General features: G+C 44.0%; 1 protein-coding gene across 10 annotated transcripts in view; it reads right to left on the bottom strand.

The window, feature by feature from the left end:
- Window positions 1-657: 657 nt before the first annotated feature.
- Window positions 658-23960, bottom strand: part of KIF21A (kinesin family member 21A) — a 100325-nt gene continuing 77022 nt past the window's right edge. For 4 of the 10 annotated variants that reach the window (XM_028747701.2, XM_028747702.2, XM_028747703.2 and 1 more), the window contains 10 exons: window positions 20790-20900; window positions 20091-20219; window positions 17293-17331; window positions 12676-12812; window positions 10531-10711; window positions 8357-8521; window positions 6797-6914; window positions 4520-4690; window positions 3320-3519; window positions 658-1881 (listed from right to left, as the gene is read on the bottom strand). In XM_028747701.2, coding sequence (XP_028603534.2) covers window positions 1788-1881; window positions 3320-3519; window positions 4520-4690; window positions 6797-6914; window positions 8357-8521; window positions 10531-10711; window positions 12676-12812; window positions 17293-17331; window positions 20091-20219; window positions 20790-20900 — 1345 coding nt within the window. In that variant the 3' untranslated portion in view covers window positions 658-1787. The remainder of the gene's footprint in view (window positions 1882-3319; window positions 3520-4519; window positions 4691-6796; window positions 6915-8356; window positions 8522-10530; window positions 10712-12675; window positions 12813-17292; window positions 17332-20090; window positions 20220-20789; window positions 20901-23960) is intronic. The other 6 variants (XM_028747704.2, XM_028747709.2, XM_028747706.2 and 3 more) reach the window with 3 other exon arrangements.

The following is a 23960-nucleotide window of genomic DNA, read 5'->3' as shown; positions in this document are numbered from 1 at the left end:
CAGCATTAAAACTCCAACAGATCTTCCTCCCCAATGCCATAGCTTTAGATTCTTGGAGACAGCAAGACGGGCCTCTGTTTCTCTTCTCTCCTCCGACCCCAAGACTGCCACAAGTTCCCTTTGTTCCCTTTCAGCCACAGTGATGACAGCACCTCCAGCCAGATGAAGGGGGGGGGACACATAAGTCCCCCTCCTCAAGTATCTCTGACTGATACCTCCTCTAGCAAGGGGTCACCAGCTTTTTCCTTTTTCTTTAATTGCCATACATCCTTACCTATGATATACTAAAGACGGTAATCAGTGAGCTGATTGCTATATGCATTCTTGCTTTTGTTGCCTGTATTAATTTTATTTCAAAATAAGTTTCCGCGTTTAAAAAGGTGGAGATTTCAGATATTTTCTTTGTATTCCCCTCTGCCATCCACCTTCAGATAATGACCAGGGTCGCAATGGCACTGGAAAGCCTTGACCCTTAATGACCACTCTTTGGATTAACAAAGGCCATTAAAGAGTAAGAAAGCAATCCACAAAGCACTCTTTTTAGTCTGAATGCCACAGGGTTGCTTATGTCTTCGTACAGTACTTGTGCAGTTTCACCTGGTCACGTTAATTTCTCTTCATGTATTGTGCCAAACAAAAGTAGCGGCAATGAAAGTGTTCACATTCAATTGTGTGGGTCTTTTTTTTTTTTAATGTAAGCATCAACTATCACAAGCCGTACATTTACAAGTTCATATCCTCTACCCAACAGCAAACCCAATAAAACACTGTTCCTAAAACTTGCTGAATTTACAAATGAATGTTCCGAAAAGCTGGATAAATTATACAACCCTCTCGTTCAATATCCACACTCAAATCTACAGCAATTTAAAAAATCCACACAGGCACATTGTTAAGATAGTCTCTCTTTACACCCCATGTATTTACACACGGCCTTTTGTTGACACAGTTGCTACTGTTCTTTTAACTAACTCCAAGGTTCAACAAACATATCTAAAATATATTTAGCAGCATATCAAAGTATGTTAAAAAGGAAGGACACCTTGTTTTTCCTCTTAAATAAAACATTGTGAGATGACGGAAACATAAGAAAAATAGATTAAGGTTTTTCTGTAAGAATACTGTGGTAGGCAGAGCACTAATAAAATGTTAATAATTCGACAGCATTTTAGTTTCTAGTCCTGAGCACAGAGTAGACACAGCTGCACAACTTTGGTCAGCAAGAGTATAATGCTAACAACTAATGCGGGTTGTATGGCATTCATTGTTAGCATGACACAGTCAGGGCAGTAATCCGTCTCAAACTAAGACTCCGCCCCTCCCTTACACTCCAGTCTTAGTTTCTTACAGCAGCAAAACATAAGTAAACTTTTTGGGACCCCCGCTGCTCTTCCATTAAAGGCTTGGGAAATGAGACAAGAGATGTGCTGGCACGTTCCATACAACCATAAAGTGAAGCTCAGCTGAACAGAAGGGGTCAGAGAGTGAGGTACACAGGGCACTTTCACATCCTAGGTTACAGGTCTTGAGACAACCATTCCAGGGCGAAAGGCTTCCAGTTTGTTCAACTTACAAAGCTAATAAATGCACACAAATCCAGCCGTTATATGTGAGGCAAGCATACCACCAACAGACTAGTGTTTGAAATATAGTACAGAAGGCAGTTCTTAAGGGCAGCAGTTTCAGCAGAATACGACACACTTAAACGGTACAGAAGAGCTGCATCTTCTTCTTCCTCTCCAGCTGCAAGCAGGTGCCTATGACGTCTAGCACTGCAATGCTCGTCTTTAATTACTGGCCACATCTTCGCTTGCATCACCAGGATCGGAGATCTGTCCATCGAAGCTGCAGGGAGCCTTCCAGATTCTCACAGTCCGATCGCTGCAAAATATTTTTAAGCAACCGAATCTATTAGTGTGAAGTGGGAAAAGGAAGAAGCAGAGAAAAGCCATTTCCCCATTTATATACAGTAAGGTAAAGGTAAAGGGACCCCTGACCATTAGGTCCAGTCGACTCTGGGGTTGCAGTGCTCATCTCGCTTTATTGGCCGAGGGAGCCGGCGTACAGCTTCTGGGTCATGTGGCCAGCATGACTAAGCCGCTTCTGGCGAACCAGAGCACCACACGGAAATGCCATTTACCTTCCCGCCGGAGCGGTACCTATTTATCTACTTGCACTTTGACGTGCTTTCAAACTGCTAGGTTGGCAGGAGCAGGGACTGAGCAATGGGAGCTCACCCTGTCATGGGGATTTGAACCGCCGACCTTCTGATCGGCAAGTCCTAGGCTCTGTGGTTTAACCCACAGCGCAGTACCCGCGAATTAAAAAACCAAAAACTCTTCCACTGAACTGTTCCCTTAATCAAAAGCAGTCTCTCGAGAAAGTGAATGCGGAGCAGCTCAGTGATTTTTAGAGACTTGCTAGCTCAAGCAGAGCAAAGATTCTCAAATGCGTCCCACAACAATTTCATTGCACTGCTGTGAAATATAGGAAACAGACTGAGAAGCACACTGAAAGAGGCTTTATATCAGGCATCCCCAAACTCAGCCCTCCAGCTGTTTTGGGACTACAACTCCCATCATCCCTAGTTAACAGGACCAGTGGTCAGGGATGATGGGAACTGTAGTCCCAAAACAGCTGGAGGGCCGAGTTTGGGGATGCCTGCTCTATGTTATTGATTCTGTTGGTTCACTAGGCATAAAGACCCAAATAAAATAGTAGCACATAACATTTATAAGGACCAAGTAAAAGTCACATAGTCATGAGCAAGCTTTTGAGCTGATCAGAATTATAAGGCTCCAGAAGAGCTCCAGTATAGCTGAAAGCTTGCTTACTAACTTGACATTTACACTAGCCCTAATAAGCTATTATGCTACGGCTGTGTTTTAATACATTGTCTTAAATATTATGGCATGACATCAAAGCACTTCCATTTGACAAACAAAGGCTCACTAAGTGCAAACAAGTAGCTACGTCACTAACTTACCTATTTTTATGCTTTTCCCTTACAAGTAACTTATAGCATAATATCCAAGAAAAATACATGTCTCCATATAAAACAATTAACATTTTACATTAGGTAGTTTTTTAAACAAACCCAACCAACTCAAATATAACACAGTTTAAACCTCTGCCAGCTATGACCGTAAATGTGCAAGAAATTAAGCTTGTGATTCACAATGTAGACAAACCCTTTGAATTTCTGCACATACTGGAAAGCAAAGAAGATCCACTCACTGCCAGTGTTTTAAATGAACTGGAATGCTCAGAATTCTTTCCAGCTATGCAGCGTGTGCAAAGAACATTAAAAGCAACTCACTCTGATGCAGTAAAAATCTGGCCGGAATTGGTGCAAATGGCATTGATGGGACTGTCGTGTCCCTTGAGCTCGCTGATTGGTGCAAATGTATCTACGTTCCAGAGCTTCAGAATGCCCCCACGGCAGCCGCTGAGAAGCACGGGGGAACCGGGCACAAGTCCAAGAGCACAGACCCAGTCCTTGTGGGCATTAGGAACTTGCTGAAAAGACATATCACAAAATCAGGTTGGGAAACAACATCATCCATAAGGAGGGGAAAGGCAAGCATTCAGCTCTGAAAAATGCTTCAGATAATATGAAGCACAGGACAATTCACATGATTAAATTGCGGTCCTCACACATGGAATACTTAAGTCCACTTCTTAAAAAAACTATGGCTTGCTTAAGGTAAAGGTAAAGGTACCCCTGCCCGTACGGGCCAGTCTTGACAGACTCTAGGGTTGTGCGCCCATCTCACTCAAGAGGCCGGGGGCCAGCGCTGTCCGGAGACACTTCCGGGTCACGTGGCCAGCGTGACGAAGCTGCATCTGGCGAGCCAGAGCCGCACACAGAAACGCCGTTTACCTTCCTGCCAGAGCGGTACCTATTATCTACTTGCACTTTGACATGCTTTCGAACTGCTAGGTTGGCAGGCGCTGGGACCGAACAACGGGAGCGCACCCCGCCGCGGGGATTCGAACCGCCGACCATGCGATCTGCAAGTCCTAGGCGCTGAGGTTTTACCCACAGCGCCACCCGCGTCCCTTCATGGCTTGCTTACTCCAGAGCAAGTTGGCAATATAGAATCTATTGAAATTAGAGTGTGTGCTTTCAAAGTTCTATCTCCTACTCCCGTATTTCTCTACTGAATGATCAAACACATCCTCTGCAATTGTGAAGGTTAGAAACTTCCAGTTAATATGGATGCTGGGAATTTTACCAGAATTCTGCCAGAAGTCTGAGGACCGCAAATAAAGGTCTATCAACATATAGCATGCTGCACGTTGTCAATCCTCTGCTTAGGCGAAGAAAAGCCCAGCTGATTTTGGTTCAGACAAAAATTTTCAATGAAACCTTTTCAGATTCTAAAATCAGTTTTCTAGACCCAAATACTATTATTTTTGGCTTTCAAAATTTCCAAGCCTCCTTTTGGAGTAGCTGAAGAATTTCAATTTGGGGGCAGCTCTGTTTTGCAAGTTTCCTATTATATTTGAACAGTACCTGGATGAGGTCTTTTTGAGCCAAGTCCCACTTTTTAATTCCATTATCTCTGGATCCGCTAAACAGGTTGTCTCCCATAATAGTAAGTGCTTCTATGCCATCATAATGGGGAGGCTCAAAGTTGTGTGTAGGGCTTACAGTTCCCAGAGCTCCTTCAGTTACATCAAACATCTGGAATAGGAACAAAACAATTTCAAATCTGCAACATAATCTTGGCTGGGAATTGACAAAATATAAATACTCACTCAACACAGTAGTATTATACAAACGTCTACAAAGGATTTGTAATAGTGCAGTAGTACCAACCACTAACTGATTTTAATAATTTAGTACCAACTAACTGATTTTAATAATTAACTACCGTATTTTTCGCTCTATAGGACGCACTTTTTCCCTTCCAATAATGAAGGGGAAATTTGTGTGCGTCCTATGGAGCAAATGCAGCCGTTCGCTGAAGCCTGGAGAGCGAGAGGGGTCGGTGCACACCGACCCCTCTCGCTCTCCAGGCTTCAGGAAGCTATCCGCAAGCCTTCGGAGCGCGAAGCTGCACAGTGCACCCCCGGACTTCGGGCAGATATCTGCAAGCCTTCGGAGCTCGGCGGGAGTTCCCACCGGGGTCCCAAGGCTTGCGGATCGCAGCCTCCAAACCCGACCTGGTTTGGAGGCTGGCGGTGGGGGAAAGCAGCGCTTCTCCCCACCACCAGCCCCACAAGCTCGAGGGGCAGCGGGGAGGCAGAGCGCTGCCTTCCCACTGTTCCCCGACCTGGTCTTTGGGGCTGGCGGTGGGGGAAAGCAGCTCTCCCCGCCCCCGCCAGCCCCAAAGAGCAGGTCAAAAGGAACCCAAAGCCTCCAGAGCCCAGCAGGAACTCCCACTGGGCTCTGGAGGCTTCGGGTGGACGCACCTTGAATGTACAGAACGCACCTTGCTTTAGAGGGGGAGAACAAGAAAAAAAAAATTTTCCCCTGTTCTCCCCCTCCTATGGTCCGGTGCGTCCTATGGTCCGGTGCGTCCAATAGAGCGAAAAATATGGTAATTCAATAAAAATGATGCCTTATCTGTAATATATAACCCAGCACATATTTACTTAATTTCCCCCTTTAGCTCAAATGACAGGTGTGTGGTTTTTGGACAAATGTTGCCATTACTATCTCTAACCATCTCACTATCACAGTATCGCAAAGAATGGACACCAGATTATTACACAGAAAACAATTTGAGGCCTTTTCGCTACACGGTCTGTCAACTTCTTATTTTATAACCACAACAGCCTCAATAGCAAACTATCACCAGATGATCAATAGCAATAACTGTGTGTAAACAGAGGTATCTAATAGGAAGATTATAAGATTTGACAGCCTTTTGTCTATGTGGTAATTATGAACCATAAAAATTATAAAGTATTCATGTCAAAACTAAGGAGAGGCCAGAAATAACATTTGGAATAATTCTTAAAGAAGGGAATAAAAGCAATTCCTGAGATTAGGCTGCAAACCTAAGCAAAAATACCTGGGAGAAAAGAAGTTACTTTCACCTCTTAGTAAGTCCACATGCATACTAAGATTTAGGAAATAAAACTCCCTGGAGGAAATAGTATGTTTTCTTGAATAATGAGTGAAAGTTAATCCAATTATTTTACCCAATTATTTTATTTTATTTTATTTTAGCCAATTTGATTCCCTCCCTCTCTTTCTTTTTTCTTTTCCTTCTCCTCCTGCGATGAGGCTACATTTTAATATTTTAATGTTTCAATATTTTAATGTTGTATTTTAATTTTGTTTTTAAGTTGTAATCCTTCAATTTGTTTTTATTATTGCTTGTAGGCCGCTCTGAGCCCGGCTTTGGCTGGGGAGGGCGGGGTATAAATAATAATAATAATAATAATAATAATAATTATTATTATTATTATTATTATTATTATTATTATTATTATCCTCCAACATCGAAACAAAAACCCTAGAAGTTCCCAAAGACTTTTTGACTTTGAATTTATATTTTTCCAGGCATAGGTGAGAATGTCAGTTTGACTAGCCTTTTCTGGGAAGGAAAAAAGAAAAGACAGACCAGCAGTACTATCCTATACATGTCTTTATGTTCCATTGCACTTAATGTGGTTTACCCCCAGTTGTGGGTATAGGATTGCAGCCTCAGGCATTGTTCTGAGTAGAAATGGAGTGCAGCTCGTTTCCACATCTTGCAGGGGAAAAACCAAAGAAAATGGAAACCTAGTCTCGAAGCTTTTTGTATTACTCCTGTGGTAAAGATGCAGGAAGCAATACCTTGATATAGTGATCCTTTGAGCCAGTAATTATGAGATCTTGCCCATTGGAAATGCGGTCTACAGTAAGGCACATAACAGGGCCCAGGTGACCAGTTAGTTTTCCTGTAGACTGGAACCTAAAAAAATGAACAGAAACAAGCAAAGTGACTTAGCTTTAATTATTTCAAAGGAAAAGAAAGCATATCCCCTGCCCATTTTCCAGAAATTCACTGGAAATCAGGCTTTGATCCCTGCAGATTATATGGGTATAAGTGGGAGTGAAACACCACATTAGTAACAGCAGGAATATCCAGTTTTGGACAGAGTAGTTTAAACGCTGTATTTTGATCTTCTCCTACTGACATTCTTGATGGCAGGTGAATGCTACCGGATCAGAAATAGCTGTAAATATAAGGTTGGGAGTTCCACTTATGACTTCTTTTTTTCCAGATTTGTGCCATTCTTTTTGTTATTTGCACCTCTTAATTTTTCTTCTCTGTTTGTTTCATTGGCTAAGTTCATATTAGACGCCATCAGCCACGTACAACCCCGCTTCTGAGGGTGGGAAGCATTCCACACCAAAAATCATGGTTAAAAATAGGAGGCTAGCAGACTTCAACTCCACAGCAAGGCTTAGGCATCACTGTAGATCAGGCATCCTCAACCTACAGGCCTCCAGATGTTCTGGCCTACAACTCCCATAACAGGACCAGTGGTCAGGGATGATGGGAACTGTAGTCCAAAACATCTGGAGGGCTGAAGGTTGGGGAAGAGCCCTTTCTGCTTATACAAGAAGCCCTGGACTATGTGAGATGAATCCATGCTGTGGTTCTTCCGTGTGCGGCTGCCTCTCTCTCTGGAAACTCAAGAGGACCTGCGCTGCCCAGGCAACTTCAGCATTCCCTGGTGCATCACCATTCATCTATAATAATAATAATAATAATTTTTTATTTATACCCCGCCCATCTGGCTGGGTTTCCCCAGCCACTCTGGGTGGCTTCCAACAAAACACTAAAATACAATAACCTTTTAACCATTAAAAGCTTCCCTAAACAGGGCTGCCTTCAGATGTCGTCTAAAAGTTTGGTAGTTATTTTTCTCTTTGACATCTGGTGGGAGGGCGTTTCACAGGGTGGGTGCCACTACCAAGAAGGCCCTCTGCTTGATTCCCTGTAATTTGGCTTCTCGTAGTGAGGGAACTGCCAGAAGGCCCTCGGCGCTGGACCTCAGCGTCCGGGCAGAACGATCTACAGCAGGCACCCCCAACCTTCAGCCCTCCAGATGTTTTGGACTACAATTCCCATCATCCCTGACCACTGGTCCTGTTAGCATAGACACAGACCAGGGCTTCTTGTATAAGCAGAAAGGTATGGGGGAAAGCCATAATGCATCAGTTCCCACAATGCAAACAGATCGTGAGAAGGCCTATAGACCCAAAAGCCTATAGGCTGTTCCCTACCATGGACTATTGCCATGGATGTGCCAGTTGGCAAACAGAGGATGAGGAGAGCACTGGCTGCAGCCGCACTGGGCTTCACAGGATCTTTGCATGCTCAGTAAGTATTTTGGAAAGCTTTACCTCTTCAGGTCCCACATTCTCACTGCATTTCCTGCAGCCGCGTACAGAAATGTGCCTGTTGGGTTGAGAGCAATCTGGTTGATCTGGTTCTCTCCAGCTGGAATCGTCACTGTTCTGTTGGTACTGCCAGAACATGCATCTACTGGCATCGCTTGGCCTGAAGACCTGAGTTTTGCACACAGAAAAACAAGAGGAAAATAAACTTACAATTATCTAAGAGGGGAAAACACACACCAAGTGATTCCATCAATCCCACAAGCACATTGTATTCTGCATGTGGACAAAGGATGAGGGGGATCATCCGTGCAAAGCTTCCAAGCCTCTTATAAGCAACAATTCCAATGTATTTATTTATATCTCATTTGTATGTTTATTGCCCAGTCTAGGCGAAATATTCTAAGCAGGCAACTGGGGAAAATGACAGACATAGTTATGGTGAGCCTTTCAGGTTCAAGAGTACAAGGGAGATTCAAATGCCACAATATGACCAATGTTTGCTGACTTTTCTAGTTACTTCTAGTTCTAGTTACAGCAAACAAAATATTCCCCAAACCAGGTGCTTTTTCCTTAAAAAAAACATTTAGGGGTACTCTCATTTTGACTCAGGAAAATCCCCATTTTATAGTTCAAATTGGGAAAAATCAATACAGTAAATGGACAAAAGTACAAAGATTCACAAAATGTTTAGGGGTATGTGTTCCCCTGCGCCACCCCCACAGAAAAAAAGCACTGCCCAAAACCATGTGTAAGTAATCAATCCATTTCAGAGGTCTCCAAAAAAATCAAGAGTTCTAAAAAATGGCAATCCATCTGCACATGGATTGAGCCATCACACGACCAGGATGCATGTATGAATTGCATGTACGAATTGAAGACGTCAGTATGCAGGGGGAAACTTGAAATGTAAACTGATGCCTCAAAAGCCAGTGGTAGACTATATGCTTTCCAGTGCCAGATTACTCTCTGGCTAAAAAGGTATCAGAAAACAGGGGCAGGAAAGATATTGCCCTGTGGTTTTGGAGAAGCTTTCAAAGTAAAGTGAAATCCATAGTCTGACTTTCTATAAAGCCACTTCCGACCTTGGGAGGAGGTGGTGTTGCGGGCTTCACGCCAGCCAATCAGCTGGCTCGGGGTGTGTGGCTTGCCTCATTTAAGGCTGGCACGGCCCTGGGATCTCCCTCTTTGGACCACTCAGCTGCTGTGTTTTCCCCACCCGCTCACTCTTTTAAGGTACCCCTTCTGACCTTGCTATGGACCTTGATTGGTCGCCGTTAAGGGGCCCGGTAGGAATTTTTTCCACTTGGCAAATTGGCACCGGCCATTTGGTTTTTCGCCTACCTCGTAGCAAATTGTCACAACTCCTTTGGTTTTGGCGGTTAGGCATTGGTATTGGTATTGTTAAGTAGATGTGTTGGGGGGGGGAGCGCCATCACCTCCCCCAAATATTGAAGGGTAGTCCGGTAAAGGATTCTGGGGGGCATGGCCTCGTCTGAAGCCTATGGAGGCCAGGGCCTAAAGCGCGTCCCCGAGCAGTGACCCCGGGGGTGTTCCTAGTTGATGTGCATCAGCAGGGCTCCCCCTGCTGGTGTTAACCCTTCCCGGTCTTCAAGCAAACTGGCTGAAGCCAGATAGTCGGATAGAACCAATGCCTAAGCCAATACCGCTCTTTACCTGGAACCAATAAAGTTGTGGCCAATTGTAGCCCATTCACCTAAAATAATGTGTCTTGAGTCTTTATTTCTACTGGTGGGAGGTGGGACCTCGCCACGCAACAACTCCTGAGACAGGAGAGACTGGGTGAGGTCAACTCAAAACTTGCTGAGAAACAAGACTCTTCCTGCTACTTCACATCCCTTTCTTTCAGCCTTTTCTACTTGCCACTCTTCACCTAAGCTCATCATTTTTATCCATAAAGCCTCTACTATATGCTACCCAGGTGCTAAGTGCCCACCTGGAAGCAGACATTAAACAACAAAACACAGCATCTAGTTTTCTTTCTTGCATCACCCCACTCCTCCACACTATAAGACACGGCCATCTGCTTTAATCTTCAGTTAATCTTCAGCTTTAAGATTAACTACATTTAACGTTAAGTACAATTTTCTCACCGCTTACTGCAAAATGGTATGCCAAATGTTAATATTAAAATTCTGCTTTTCAGAGTTGCAACTTACGTTAGCGTTCGGATACACTTAGCAGAATCGCGGATGTCCCACACCTTAATATAAGATGTGGAGACTGTGAAGACCAAGCTAGTATAATTACAGTATTTTACAGATACTACGTTGTTCGGATGACCACCCAGAGACATTATTTCCTGTCCAGTCACCAAATTCCATACTTTACATGTGCGATCTAAACAAAAAGAAAGCAGAAGAAGAACAGCAAATTAAAAAGTGGATAACATTGTAATATACTGTGCAACACAGATATACTGTTTTGGTGCGTGAAACAACTTAGATACCACCCAATCACCACTAAATTGCAGGAGTAAGAAGCCCCATAAGAGCACCATACACATTTCTTATGCATTTTATATTGTGTTTTATATTACAGTAGGCTTCACTGGTCTTTTAACATACTCTTGTTTGGTTCCCAATTTTGCTGTGGAGATTTCATTACATCTTGAAGAGGAGATGAATAATGATAATGGGGAAATCCCTTTTATTTAGAATCGCCCTTTTGCTTGGTTTTGGTAAGGAAGGAAGGAAGGAAAGTGTGATGGCCTGGGATTCTGATTCGGAGGATGAAACAGAGGAATCCCAGCCTGCACAGGAGTCCCCGCCTCCAGGGCCGGCTGAACTGGGGCAAGGCCTAGATGCTGAAGAGCCTGCACCTGTGGCAGTGCATCAGGAGCTGGCCCCAGGTGAAGCCCTTCTGGCCCCAGAGGGGCTTGACGACTCAGTGGCCACAGGTGAGCCTCCTCCAGGGCCCAGTAACCCTTCGGCCTCTCCTGATCTGCAGAGGCTTAGGGCAGAGAGGCGAAGGGAACTGGTTGCCCCCAGGAGGAGTGCTCGCCTTAAGGCCAGAGGAGGCGGGGCTCCTGGGGGCCGGGACCGCCCCTGGCCTTAGAAGAGGATAAAAGCCCAGTCAGCCCGGCCCCAGGTTGCGGGAGCAACGTCGTTGTTGGCTTCGGACCTTCCTGTGTTCCTGATTCCTGCTCGGCTTCCTGTTCCTGACTATCCGGTACTCCTGTTCCCTGCTCGGCCTCCTGTTCCCGACCATCCGGTGTTCCTGTTCCCTGCTCTGCCTCCTGTTCCAGCGTTCCTGTTCCCCGCCTGGCTCTCCGCCTCGGACCTCGCCCCTCTTCGTGTGGACTCTGCTACACCCACGGTACCTTACCCCCGGGACCAGCACAGAAAGGGCATGAAATGACTGTGGTCTGCGGCGAAATGGCCTGTTTGCTAATTTGGGAACTTCCTATGTGAAATGTTTAGCTTGCTATATGAGGTGTAACAGGAGAAAGGATGAACTAAGAGGGTTGGAGACAACACTTGGGTAATACTCGCTTAAGCAGGGTATGGCAATATAAGGAATAGCAATGGTCAGTTGTCTTCAAGATGATTATGCAGGGAGCGTGCTGAGGACATCGCCTGTTCACAATGTGCATGCCTCAGGAGTTGGGGCGATGTATGTAATGTGCCATAAAAGCTTATGTACACTATTAGCAATGCTCTGAATCTTTCTGTGTTTTGTGACACTATAACTGAATCTGTTTTGAAATCCTAGATGTGGTATGGTGTTACTTGCTTCTACCTTTCATGAACACAAAACAAAGTCTTTCTTGATTCAGCCCCCTCTCTCTCTGTGGTGACTGACTTTCCAGCCACAGACCTTTGAAAGGGAAAACCTTCGATCTCTACCAGCAAAGCTCCCACAGAACCAGTGTTCTATATACTTTGCAGCCTGTACACAAAACTACTTAGCTGCCTCATTCTGAAACAACAGTGGATTGTGAATAGCCTTGAAGAGAGCTCTACGAAGAGCACAATGTGTTAGTTATCAGGACTCCTATGGCGGTACCCAAATTCCTCTTTCCCAGGAAGTTTCTGTGGTTGGCGAATCACCACTCCAGACTGTGGCTTCAATATCAAGCCAGCCTCATGCACTCCCTGCCTTCTTTAACTTCTGGCCTGGTGAAGAATTCTGCAAAACTCCAAAGCTAGCAATTATTTGTGATAAAGACACTGCCTCACAGTGGATCTCTCCATCAATTGCTTGCCTCCCTTCTTAGTAGTCAGCTTTCTCTCTTTGGGTTGCCCCGTCGGTATATGAAGAGGATTCAGAAAGCTGCAAGACCAACAAGAGACATGTCAAACCTTTTGATCCTGTAAAGAGGAGGTCGTCAGTAGAATCGACACAAAGCACAGCCTTCGTATGACCTTCAGCAATGTGGATACAATGAATTGGAGAAGATCTGACGCATTTGGACGAAGAGAATGGGTTGATTATGCCTCTAGAAAAGGAAACAAATGATACAATGGATTAGAATTTGTGACAGGTCATTTCTCCATCGTACATCATACATTTCCCCCACCCTGCTAGGCTCCTGAGAGATCTTACAGGGATCTGTAGAATAAGGCAGGCAAATGTGTTGACCTATTTATATACAGCAGACTGCAAGTTCAGGTATTCTGCTCCTACCACAAAGGACATTTCCACCACTAGCACTGATGGTGGGGTCAACCCTGATCATTTTGTTGAGCCAAGAGCACCCACTGGCATTGCTCTGCAAAAGCTGAGGAACAGCACATCTCAGGGTTCTGGGTTTGAGCCACCCATTTTAGGTGAAAGATTCCCGCATTGCAGGGGTTGGACAAAATGATCCTCACGGTCTCTTCCAACTCCAGAATTCTGAGACTTTCCAGAATTCCATCAGATTAGGGCATTGGGCGCCTTCTGCAATCCAGACCACCCACTCATACAGATCCAAATTCTGTGCCAGAGAAACCAGCTCATCTAGAACATGGTCAGCTGAATAAGAATATGTGGTAGAAAAAAACTTCATTAAAATTGTGATGCATTTTTCCCCAAAATGAAAGGTCCTAATTTTATAATGTCATACATGCTGTGTTTGATGTTTTTTAAGGCCACACCTTTAGCTCAATTGTTGATGGGATTCAAATTTGAGCTGATGCCAATTTCTGCCCACTGGAAGTCGTGCGGGACAATTTGTCTCTGTGCCAGAATGTGTTTCAAAGCTGGTCTCCATATTTTCAGAGGCTTGTTTCAGGACATTTAACTATTGGCTCTGGTTGAATTTAGCGCTTATTGGTTTGATTCCTTTAGTACTGCTTGGTTTGCAAGAAAGCAGCTAGATTAAAGTCATGTGAATTCTGCTACACTCATTTGTATAGAAGGAAAATGTTTGTTTTTCCATGCATCTGGTCTCTTACCATTTTTTTCATTAAATTTAAAAATTAATGCTTTCAGGGCCAACTCAACCATATGGGCAGTTCAGGAGGCAGCTGCCTTGGGAAGCAGAGTTCAGGGGATGTTCATCATGTTGAAAGCAGCTTGCATGTTGCTTTTAGCATGGAATGTTTCCATTGCAAGCCAGAGTGGACCCCACAACCCTCAGATGTGAGGGCTATGTGTACTCTCTGTTTACCTGGCTAGGTACTCAACCTGCTAGGTGACCCTGTGCCTGCTTTAAACCTTGAGCAGCCCTTGTTTAAGAACACAGTGAGAGCCCCGACGAATCAGATCACAAATTGTCTGGAACAAGGACTGGTCGTTTTAGAATTTGTTGCTGCCATGGATTTCCAGCAGGGAACCATTTCACACATTAACACACCGAACTGGGTTCAGAGCCTTGGGGAACCACAGGGAATGCCCCAACTATGATTTAGAATGGAGCATGAGAGGAGGGGGCCCCTGAATTTTGGTGTCACACAGGTCGCTGCTGAAATTCAAGACCCCAAGGTCTGCCACCAATTATGACTTTTACAGTGGTACCTTGGTTTTTGAGTGTCTCGGAAGCCGAACGTTTCGGAACCCGAACACCGAAAACCCGGAAGTAATTGTTTCCGTTTTCGAACGCGCCTCGGAAGTTGAACGGCTTCTGCTGTGAGTTATTCAATTTTTCCAATTGAACTTGCAGCCACCCCTTTGCGCCTCGGTTGTCTAACATTTCGGAAGTCAAACGGTCTTCCGGAACGGATTACATTCGACAACCAAGGTACCACTGTATAATATTGTTGGATTCTTGCGTTCTGTTTTGGTTCATCTCTTTGGGTCCCTGACAGAGCAGAAAGGTAGCAGGGAAACTGCACAAATAAATGCATGAAGGAATCGTCCATGTGGGATAGAAGGATGCCTTTGCTTATCTTCTCATGGAGGTCATTTCAGGTGAGGAAAATTTCCCATGTTTTCAACTCACTTTTCTATGAAGGGCTTAGCCTTTACAGAAATCTGAAGTATGAATGGGTGCTTAGACTGACTGGATACATAAAAAACTGATCCAGGGCTGGAGAACCCCATACCATCTGAATGTTGTTGGTATTCAACTCCCATCAGTCCCAGCCAACATAGCTAATGATCAGGAATGAGGCAAGTTGATGACCAGCAACATCTACAGAGCAACAGGTTCCTCCTCATCCCTGAACTAAATTGACTTTCAGTCTGCATGCAGTTTTGGGTTCCGTTAACAAAAGCGTTGCATCCATGGCAGAATTAACAGTAGTTAAGTCACAGCTAAAATGTATTCTATCCTGTCAAATGGGGACACCAATATCCCTTGATAAGGAGGCTTCCTAAGTAGGCAGAAAAGTGAGCTGTGTGTGTGTGTGTGTGTGTGTGTGTGTGTGTGTTAAATTTAATTTAAGTGAAAGTATTAAATTGGATGCCAAGTCAGAAGGAAGTGAGTAGCATATACATTTTGAGAAATGCAGTCGAAGTTATCCTGGCAAGAAATGTATAGTCAAGGTAGATGCATGCAGCACATGGAGCATTTAGTATTCTAACCTGATGTGGCACTTAGGGAAGAATTGGACCCAATTCCAGATTTTCCTTACAAATGCAATTGCTTTCAAACAGGGGAGAAACTGAATTCCCTGCTGCTTTGAAGCTCCAGCATTTCAGACACAATAAACGATTGCAGAAATGCCTATTGAAAGCCCAGTGACGTTGCTTGCTTTTTAAAAAAAACCACACACACACCCTAAAGTGGACTATAGACATGCATAGTGCAAACCAGGTATCAGCAATAAAGAGAAGAGTAGAAGACTTCAGCAGAATTCTCAGGTGACACAGCAGAGAAGAGGTTACATATATCCTTGAAAAGGGCAGTGCATAGGTTGTGTGGCTGATACGCAATAAACTAACATAAAAACAACAACTACAAGGAAACCCTTACGAATGACCGCACTGGAGAGAGAAAGGGGGATGACTGTCCAAAGTACTGTGACAAACATCAAGGAGAAAAAGTGGGATGTGCTGAGAGATGCGCACATTGACCTACTTCCTCGGTTTAAATGAATGGACGAGCTGTTGCAGGCAGAGGAGCTGTGTGTGCAATATAAAAGCTCACACACAGCTGAAAAATATGAGAATGCAGTTGATGCTACCGATGGTCCCATCGCACCGTACTTTTACAGCTTTAAACAGCCATGGCTTCCCTCAAAGAACCTGGGAACTGCAGTTTGTTAAGGGTGGTGAGTGTACTTAAGAGAGCCCTATTCCCCTCACAGGACGCGGGTGACGCTGTGGGTTAAACCACAGAGCCTAGGCCTTGCCAATCAGAAGGTCGGCGGTTCGAATCCCCGCGACGGGGTGAGCTCCTGTTTCTCAGTCCCTGCTCCTGCCAACCTAGCAGTTCGAAAGCACCTCAAAGTGTAAGTAGAAGGTAAACGGCGTTTCCGTGCGCTGCTCTGGTTTGCCAGAAGCGGCTTAGTCATGCTGGCCACATGACCCGGAAGCTGTACGCTGGCTCCCTCGGCCAGTAAAGCAAGATGAGCGCCGCAACCCCAGAGTCGCTCACGACTGGACCTAATGGTCAGGGGTCCCCTTCTCCTTTATTCCCCTCACAAAGCTACAGTTCCCAGGGAAGAGGGATTATTGATTGTTAAACCACTCTGGGAGATGTAGATCTATGAAGGGAATAGAGTTTTCCTAAGTACACTCAGCACCTGGAACAAACTATAAATCCCAGGATTTGGTACGGGGTGGGGGTGGGAGGAGAAGCGATGGATGTTTAAAGTAGTATGACACTGCTGTAAATGTATAGTGCATACAGGGCCAATTCGTCTGAACATGTAATCTGAATTCAGGATAATAAGAAATGTAACTCCTATCCTTTTCTGTATTTGACTCATTTAGAAGTTGCTTATATATCTCCTAGCCTCTTTATTTATAGAAAGGAAACAGAGTTATCTCTGCTCAGTACCTAAGCTATAGGAAATAAAAATGCTAGTAATTACTGCTATTTGCTCTTTTTTAGTGAAACAGATTTTTCCCTTCAGAGATGTTATTCTGCCCATCTTTAGAATACAATATTATTGTGAACAACGGCACAGGATATACGGGGAAAAAACCCCTGACTTTTACCACACAGTTCAATATAGCTTTTCGCTATCAACAAAGCAGATTAAGGACAACAAAAAAAAGTGTATATTGACCTATCGTGTTTTCCAGGGATTTAAAAGAAAGAAAAAAATGTGTTTAAACAAAAAGAAGTGAACCACACAAACACACAAATTTTTGCCCACTGAATGCTATAAAAAGTACACATGCTGGACAAAGAAAAAACCCACACCAAATGTTTTACGTTTCCATCACAATAAAAATAAAATGATGCAAGGAACATATGAATGTTTTGGAGGGGACACAGAATAAAGATAGCCATGCAGAAAGGAGTTAGTTAACTTAAGAACTGCAGTAAGGTATTAAACATATCAATAAGATTCCAGAAGATGGGAAGGAGGAAGAGAGAGTACCTGTGTACCTCCGAGAGAGAGGAATCACTTTCATCAGACCTACAATGAACGGTGGTAGGATTACGGAAAAAGAATACAGGCATCAGCAGAGTAAAGATTCCATTGCAAAAAGAATGAACAATCGCATCGCTATGTAAGGAGGCTGCAACAGTTTGCAGACTTTACTGAGTTTAGTAACTCTGGGGGAGTGAGCCGCAAAATCTGTATCTTTCCCCAGTTACCGTTCATATCATAGAGACTCTTGTGCAAGCCATTTCCAGCTTCCTCAAGAATCCTTACAGAACTCGGTTGGGGGAGATCCTGATAAAATGGCTGCAGCGTGCCTGCTTGCGTTTATGTTAATTCGTGCATGCATTATGAGCGGGGGTGGGGGGGGGAATCTAAGGGTGCTGGTATCTGCTTTGGAACCATGTTCAAAATTACAGTTATCTAGTTTAAAATAAAAAAAGATGTGTGTTTCCCCCAAAAAAAACTAAATTGAGATTTGGTCGTGTTATTTTTGCTTTGATTTAAAAATCATCCGGATTTAAAACATAGCAGTATTCCTTTAACAATTAAGGATATTGAAGCCTTCATTTTGATAAGAAATCTAACGTGCCAAAATTTTGATTCTGGGTTACAATTGCTAAAGCTCAAAGCATACAAAACAGCCGTAAATGTCAATAGGTTGTATCCAATTTAGCCATACTCAGATTGGTATGTCTACTACTCATTGAAATGAATCCGCAAAGTTAGCCCAAGTCCATTGTTCTCAGTGGATGTACTCTGAGCAGAACTTAGTTGGATACAATCCAGTGTTTCCATTAGTGTATTGGCAGCTTTAGAATGGTTACTACTTTTAGCTGGTATATAAAACAGCTACAAGCATGGGCTTAAACTACGGGGACATTTGCAAGCAACTGTTAGAGATATGTATAGTAGCTGCAGACTTGCCGGGGAAAACATTAGATCGCAACAGCAGAAAGATCAGCAACAGGAGTAAAAAAGGAAAAAAGCCACCAGCCTACAATCAAAAGCTGAGAGTTAAACAAAACTGGGCAGCGTCTGAAGTTCAGCAATCTTGCAAGAGAGATTCTGGATCAACTCAAACATGTCGTCACATGAGAAAAATAACACTTGGAAGCTAGCGGCATTGAGATGTCCCCCTCTGGGTCGTATCCTATGCCAACAGCTCTACCCTAAGACATAGTTACAGGTAGGTAGCCGTGTTGGTCTACCGTAGTCAAAACAAAATAAAAAAAATAAAAAAATCCTTCCAGTAGCACCTTAGAGACCAAGTAAGTTTGTCATTGGTATAAGCTTTGGTGTGCATGCACACTTCTTCAGATAACTAAGTTTGTCACTGGTATAAGCTTTCGTGTACATGCACACTTCTTCATCTGCATGCAGACACGGAAGCTCATACCAATGACAAACTTAGTTGGTCTCTAAGGTGCTACTAGGGATGCGGGGGGCGCTGTGGGTTAAACCACAGAGCCTAGGACTTGCCGATCAGAAGGTCGGCGGTTCGAATCCCCGCGATGGGGTGAGCTCCCATTGCTCGGTCCCTGCTCCTGCCAACCTAGCAGTTCAAAAGCACATCAAAGTGCAAGTAGATAAATAGGTACCGCTCTGGCGGGAAGGTAAACGGCATTTCCGTGTGCTGCTCTGGTTCGCCAGAAACGGCTTAAGTCATGCTGGCCACATGACCTGGAAGCTGTACGCCGGCTCCCTCGGCCAATAAAGCGAGATGAGCGCCGCAACCCCAGAGTCGGTCACGACTGGACCTAATGGTCAGGGGTCCCTTTAGCTTTAAGGAGCTACTAGAAGGAATTATCTTATTTTTTTACCCTAAGACATGTTGTTTATGGGTGCTGAATGAGAGCACCTGGAAAATTCATTTGTGTAGGAACACCCTAACTGTAAGAATACTGACACCCGCCGAGTCACTGTGCTGTTGAGCCTAGCAAAGAAGTACTCTTGAGACTTAAAAGGACACGGCATGGAAAAACAGACGGTGCAAGCTGAAAAGGCCACTCTGCCCCACAACTGCCTTGAGATGGGCTGGGGTAAAAGAAAGACAGAGAGGATCAGGCAGCGGTGGATGGGTGGATGGGCGGCGAGCACGCAATGGCAGCGCCCTTCTCAGCTGTCCAGAGTCTACTGCCTCCTCCCTGAGCCTCTTGAGCAGGCCCCAGCCCTGGTTTAGAGGGAATATAACTAATATAGAAGGGACGCGGGTGGCGCTGTGGGTTAAACCACAGAGCCTAGGACTTGCTGATCAGGTCAGCGGTTTGAATCCCTGTGACAGGGTGAGTTCCCGTTGCTCGGTCCCTGCTCCGCCAACCTAGCAGTTCGAAAGCACGTCAGAGTGCAAGTAGATCAATAGGTACTGCTCTGGCGAGAAGGTAAACAGCATTTCTGTGCGCTGCTCTGGTTTGCCAGAAGCGGCTTAGTCATGCTGGCCACATGACCCAAAAGCTGTACACCGGCTCCCTCGGCCAATAAAGTGAGATGAGCACCAGAGTCGGCCACGACTGGACCTAATGGTCAGGGGTCCCTTTACCTTTAACTCATATAGAAGCACAAGAAATAAGATTCATCAGGAAACAAGAGATGGAACCGTGGCAATTCCATGCCATTTCTAAAAAGCTACTTTGAGAGGTTGGGAGTGGGGACAAACAAGAGGAGAAATAGCAAGTATACTTTCAGTCCCTGGCCAGAGAGAGCCAGAACATTAACATTTTGTAGCTATGTTTTCGGCTTATTATGTGCGCCTTGGGCGATGTGGGAATCTGGTCTTTCCCTTTGCGACTTACTTATCCAGCTGAACTGATGTGTTTCCCTGAGAAACAGTGAGACGACTAAAAACATTCAGTTCATTACGGGGCCGGCTTGGTGGGGAGGAAGGAGGTGACAGACTAGCCTCTGAGGTTCCAGAATCTGAGCTACAAGAAAAAAATCAAACATTAAAAGCCTCTTCAAATTAAAAGGGAAAAAAAGAAAGAAAATGAAATTGTTAGAGAGGTTAAAAAAAAAACTAATGAAACATGCCTCAGAACAACTCATTGGTGCCCTGCTTGCTTAATCAAGAAATGCAGTTTGCATGCTCCCCTGACAGAACAGAAATATAATCCTTACACAGTTATTTTTTAAAATCTGCTGGCCACAAGATGGCAGTGTACTCAAACATTTATTGATTTTTAAAAGTTAAGCAATACCTGGAAAAGGGCAGAGTAAAATGAAAGAATTCAAGGTTGAAAAAATATAGGGCTGTGTATCTTTCAAAGACATCGAAGCCTTAAAAAAAAAATGACAGATGTTGCATTGATATTCAATGCAATGAAAAGAAACTTCTTGAAGGAAAACAAGTATTTATCTATTGCATTTATATCCCATTTTTCTTCCAAGGAGCTCCAGGTGGCGTACATTTTATCCTGACAACAATGCTTTCAATATTTGTAACTCTCAAGCAACAATGTTTATTAATATACAATATCTATACATATATATCTTACTGTTTTTGCTCTTTTGACTTTGGTTTATCTGGAGATTTCTCATAGGCTTTTCTCTTTGATAAAGGTGAGGGTTCTGGTAGTTTCTTTTCTGTCAGAGATGACTGCCTAGACCTGAGAGAACAGAAAACATTGCCCATTTCTTATTCTGGTTATTTCTCTTCGCTGAATTTTATTTTCGTTCTTTATACACTCTGAGTTCCAATTCTATACAACAGAAGCAGACAAAATTAAATAAACGAATGTTTTGAGGTAAATTCACAAGTATGCATTTAAAAAAATAGCAAAATGGCATTAGGTGCTTTCAAGTTCCCTTTGTCCAGCTGCTCTGACTGTTCTTCATATACGACATCTAAAGTCCATGCCATCATTGTCCAAGTTTCCAAATTACTTCTTCATTTCACCCCAGTCACAAGGTTTCAGTGGAAGCTTTGTATATATTCAGTTGCAAGTCACAGCTGGTTCATATAGGCATTGCTTATCACTTGATTCCTGAATGGTCAGTAAAGTCTATAATGGGTAACTAAAGTCTATGGGATGCAGGTGGCGCTGTGGGTTAAACCACAGAGCCTAGGACTTGCCAATCAGAAGGTCGGCGGTTCAAATCCCCACGATGCTCTGGTGCGCCAGAAGCTGCTTAGTCATGCTGGCCACATGACCCGGAAGCTGTACGCCGGCTCCCTCGGCCAATAAAGTGAGATGAGCACCGCAACCCCAGAGTCGTCTGCGACTGGACCTAATGGTCAGGGGTCCTTTACCTTTACCTAAAGTCTATAAACTTCCAGATGTTGCCAAGGGACAACTCCCATTATCCCTCACCATTGACCATGCAGGCTGGGGCCAATGGGAGTTGGAGTCTAAAGAACACCTGAAGTTTCTCCATCCCTTATTAAAATAAGTTCTATATGACCTCTTCACTTAAGTCTCAAGGCAGGGTGCACATTAAAAGACATGGCAGTATACAAAATAAAAAATAATTAAATATAAAATACAAAACGATATATAGAATAAAATGCAGGCATTGGAGGGATCTCTCCTTAGATGCCAATATGAAATCCTCTAAACTAGGCATCCTTCCCAATATTTAGGTTTCACATTTACATATAGGAAGCTTTTTTCTACTTTTGATGGAGCCAATCACTGCAGTCTGAGTGGTACATCCCAGACACAAGTATTTTTCCACATCAGAGGGAGGGAGATCTAAGAGGCCACCTTTCACCTTTCACCTTTCTAAGTAACACCTTTAAATTTTGCGCTGATATGTGACGTAACTGTAGAACAAGGCATCTGCAAGGAGGAGACAGGAAACCGTGGTTTGAAGTTGGCTTGTTTCAAATAAAAATATGGCTAAAATTATCCACAGTTTGTTGGGTGTGCAGAAATTCAGAAGCTTTTACTTCGGGTTTTGATTAACCATAGTTTGTTGTTATTTTCTGCATTGTGGCCATAATGCCAAAATGAAGTCTTGTGGCATCTTAAAGACCAACAAATTTATTGTGGCATAGGTTCCTGTGGAGTGCGCCTGATTAAATGTGTTAAATCTTTAAGGTATCACAAGACCCTTTCTTGTTTTTGATGTAACATACTAAGATGGCCAAGGGACGCAGGTAGCGCTGTGGGTTAAATCAGTTCGAAAGCACGTCAAAGTGCAAGTAGATAAAGAGGTAACACTCCGGTGGGAAGGTAAATGGCGTTTCCGTGCGCTGCTCTGGTTCGCCAGAAGCGGCTTAGTCATGCTGGCCACATGACCTGGAAGCTGTACACTGGCTCCCTCAGCCAATAAAGTGAGATGAGCGCCGCAACCCTGGAGTTGGCCACGACTGGACTTAATGGTCAGGGGTCCCTTTACCTTTTTACTAAGATGGCCAGCATCTGGAAATAATGCTATGAAGATAAGGGACTGAGGCAAAGACAAGCAGAGTCGCCTACCTGCAAATTCCTTGATGACACAATGATGTTTTGACCCACAGGCGTCTTCAGAAGCCCTTTTCAAAGCTTTACAGACACCCTTTCAATCTCTCAAAATGCCATTTTCCCAGAGCCTTGCCCTTACCTGCTCCACAGGTGACATCATTTATTACTTCTTGCTCAGTGATGTCATACATGACGTCATGTGTGGGGCAGGGGGCATGGCTTGACCCAAAAAGGCCTCACGGGCCAAATGGGGAGGGGGCAACTGGTGGCCCTGATTAGGCAAGTGAGCCAGAGATTCCCCATCCCTGACTTTAAGCATCTTAGGTGTACACCCTAAAATAAATTAAAAGTGGTTCTCAGTAAATCAACCCCTTCTAAACACTTTTGTATTTGTTGTGGAAACTAAAAGCAAACAAATATTGCACTGGAGCAAAGGGAATCAGTACACTGACTTCCAAAACTAAAGAAATGTGTTAAAAATTGCAGCAGTTTGCAGGGGGGAATTACCTGGACCCTGGATTCCATGACAAAATAACTGATTTTGGTAAGTTGTGTGAAGCTCCAAGATCATTGCTGGGTTCTCAGTCTTTACACTCTACTGTTTACCCTGAGTAAAGCATTTTTTTAAAGAGTGGTTGCAAAAGCATTGAAGCCAAGATTGTTAATAACAGTGCCTCCCAGGAGCATTTTAATGCTTACTTCTACTGCCACAAGCAACATGCATAAAAAGTGGAATTATTAGAAATCATTCTGAGCTGCTTGCTGCTGCTGCTGCATAAAAAAAGAAGAATCGATAGCTTTATTGTAGCAAGTAGATTAATACAGGAAGTTACACATATTTTTCACTGTTTGCAATTTAGTTAATTTTACCAAGATCTTCCTCATATATGTGAGGGATTTGTATCTAAAAAGTTCTGTGTTATTTTACATTATCTAGTTAAAAATTCCCGTGTGGTGCAGGAATAAGATTCCTACACACTGTGGGTTAAACCACAGAGCCTAGAAGGCCGGTGGTTCGAATCCCCGTGACAGAGTGAGCTCCCGTTGTTCGGTCCCAGCTCCTCCCAACCTAGCAGTTCGAAAGCACGTCAAAGTACAAGTAGATAAATAGGTACCGCTCTGGCGGGAAGGTAAACGGTGTTTCCGTGTGCTGCTCTGGTTTGCCACAAGTGGCTTAGTCATGCTGGCCACGTGACCTGGAAATTGTCTGCGAACAAACGCCAGCTCCCTCGGCCTATAGAGCGAGATGAGCGCAGCAAC

Source organism: Podarcis muralis, chromosome 10, assembly GCF_964188315.1.
Source record: "Podarcis muralis chromosome 10, rPodMur119.hap1.1, whole genome shotgun sequence".
Taxonomy (NCBI): domain Eukaryota; kingdom Metazoa; phylum Chordata; class Lepidosauria; order Squamata; family Lacertidae; genus Podarcis; species Podarcis muralis.
Note: the sequence above shows the minus strand (reverse complement) of the source record. Positions and strands in the feature narration are given on the sequence as shown.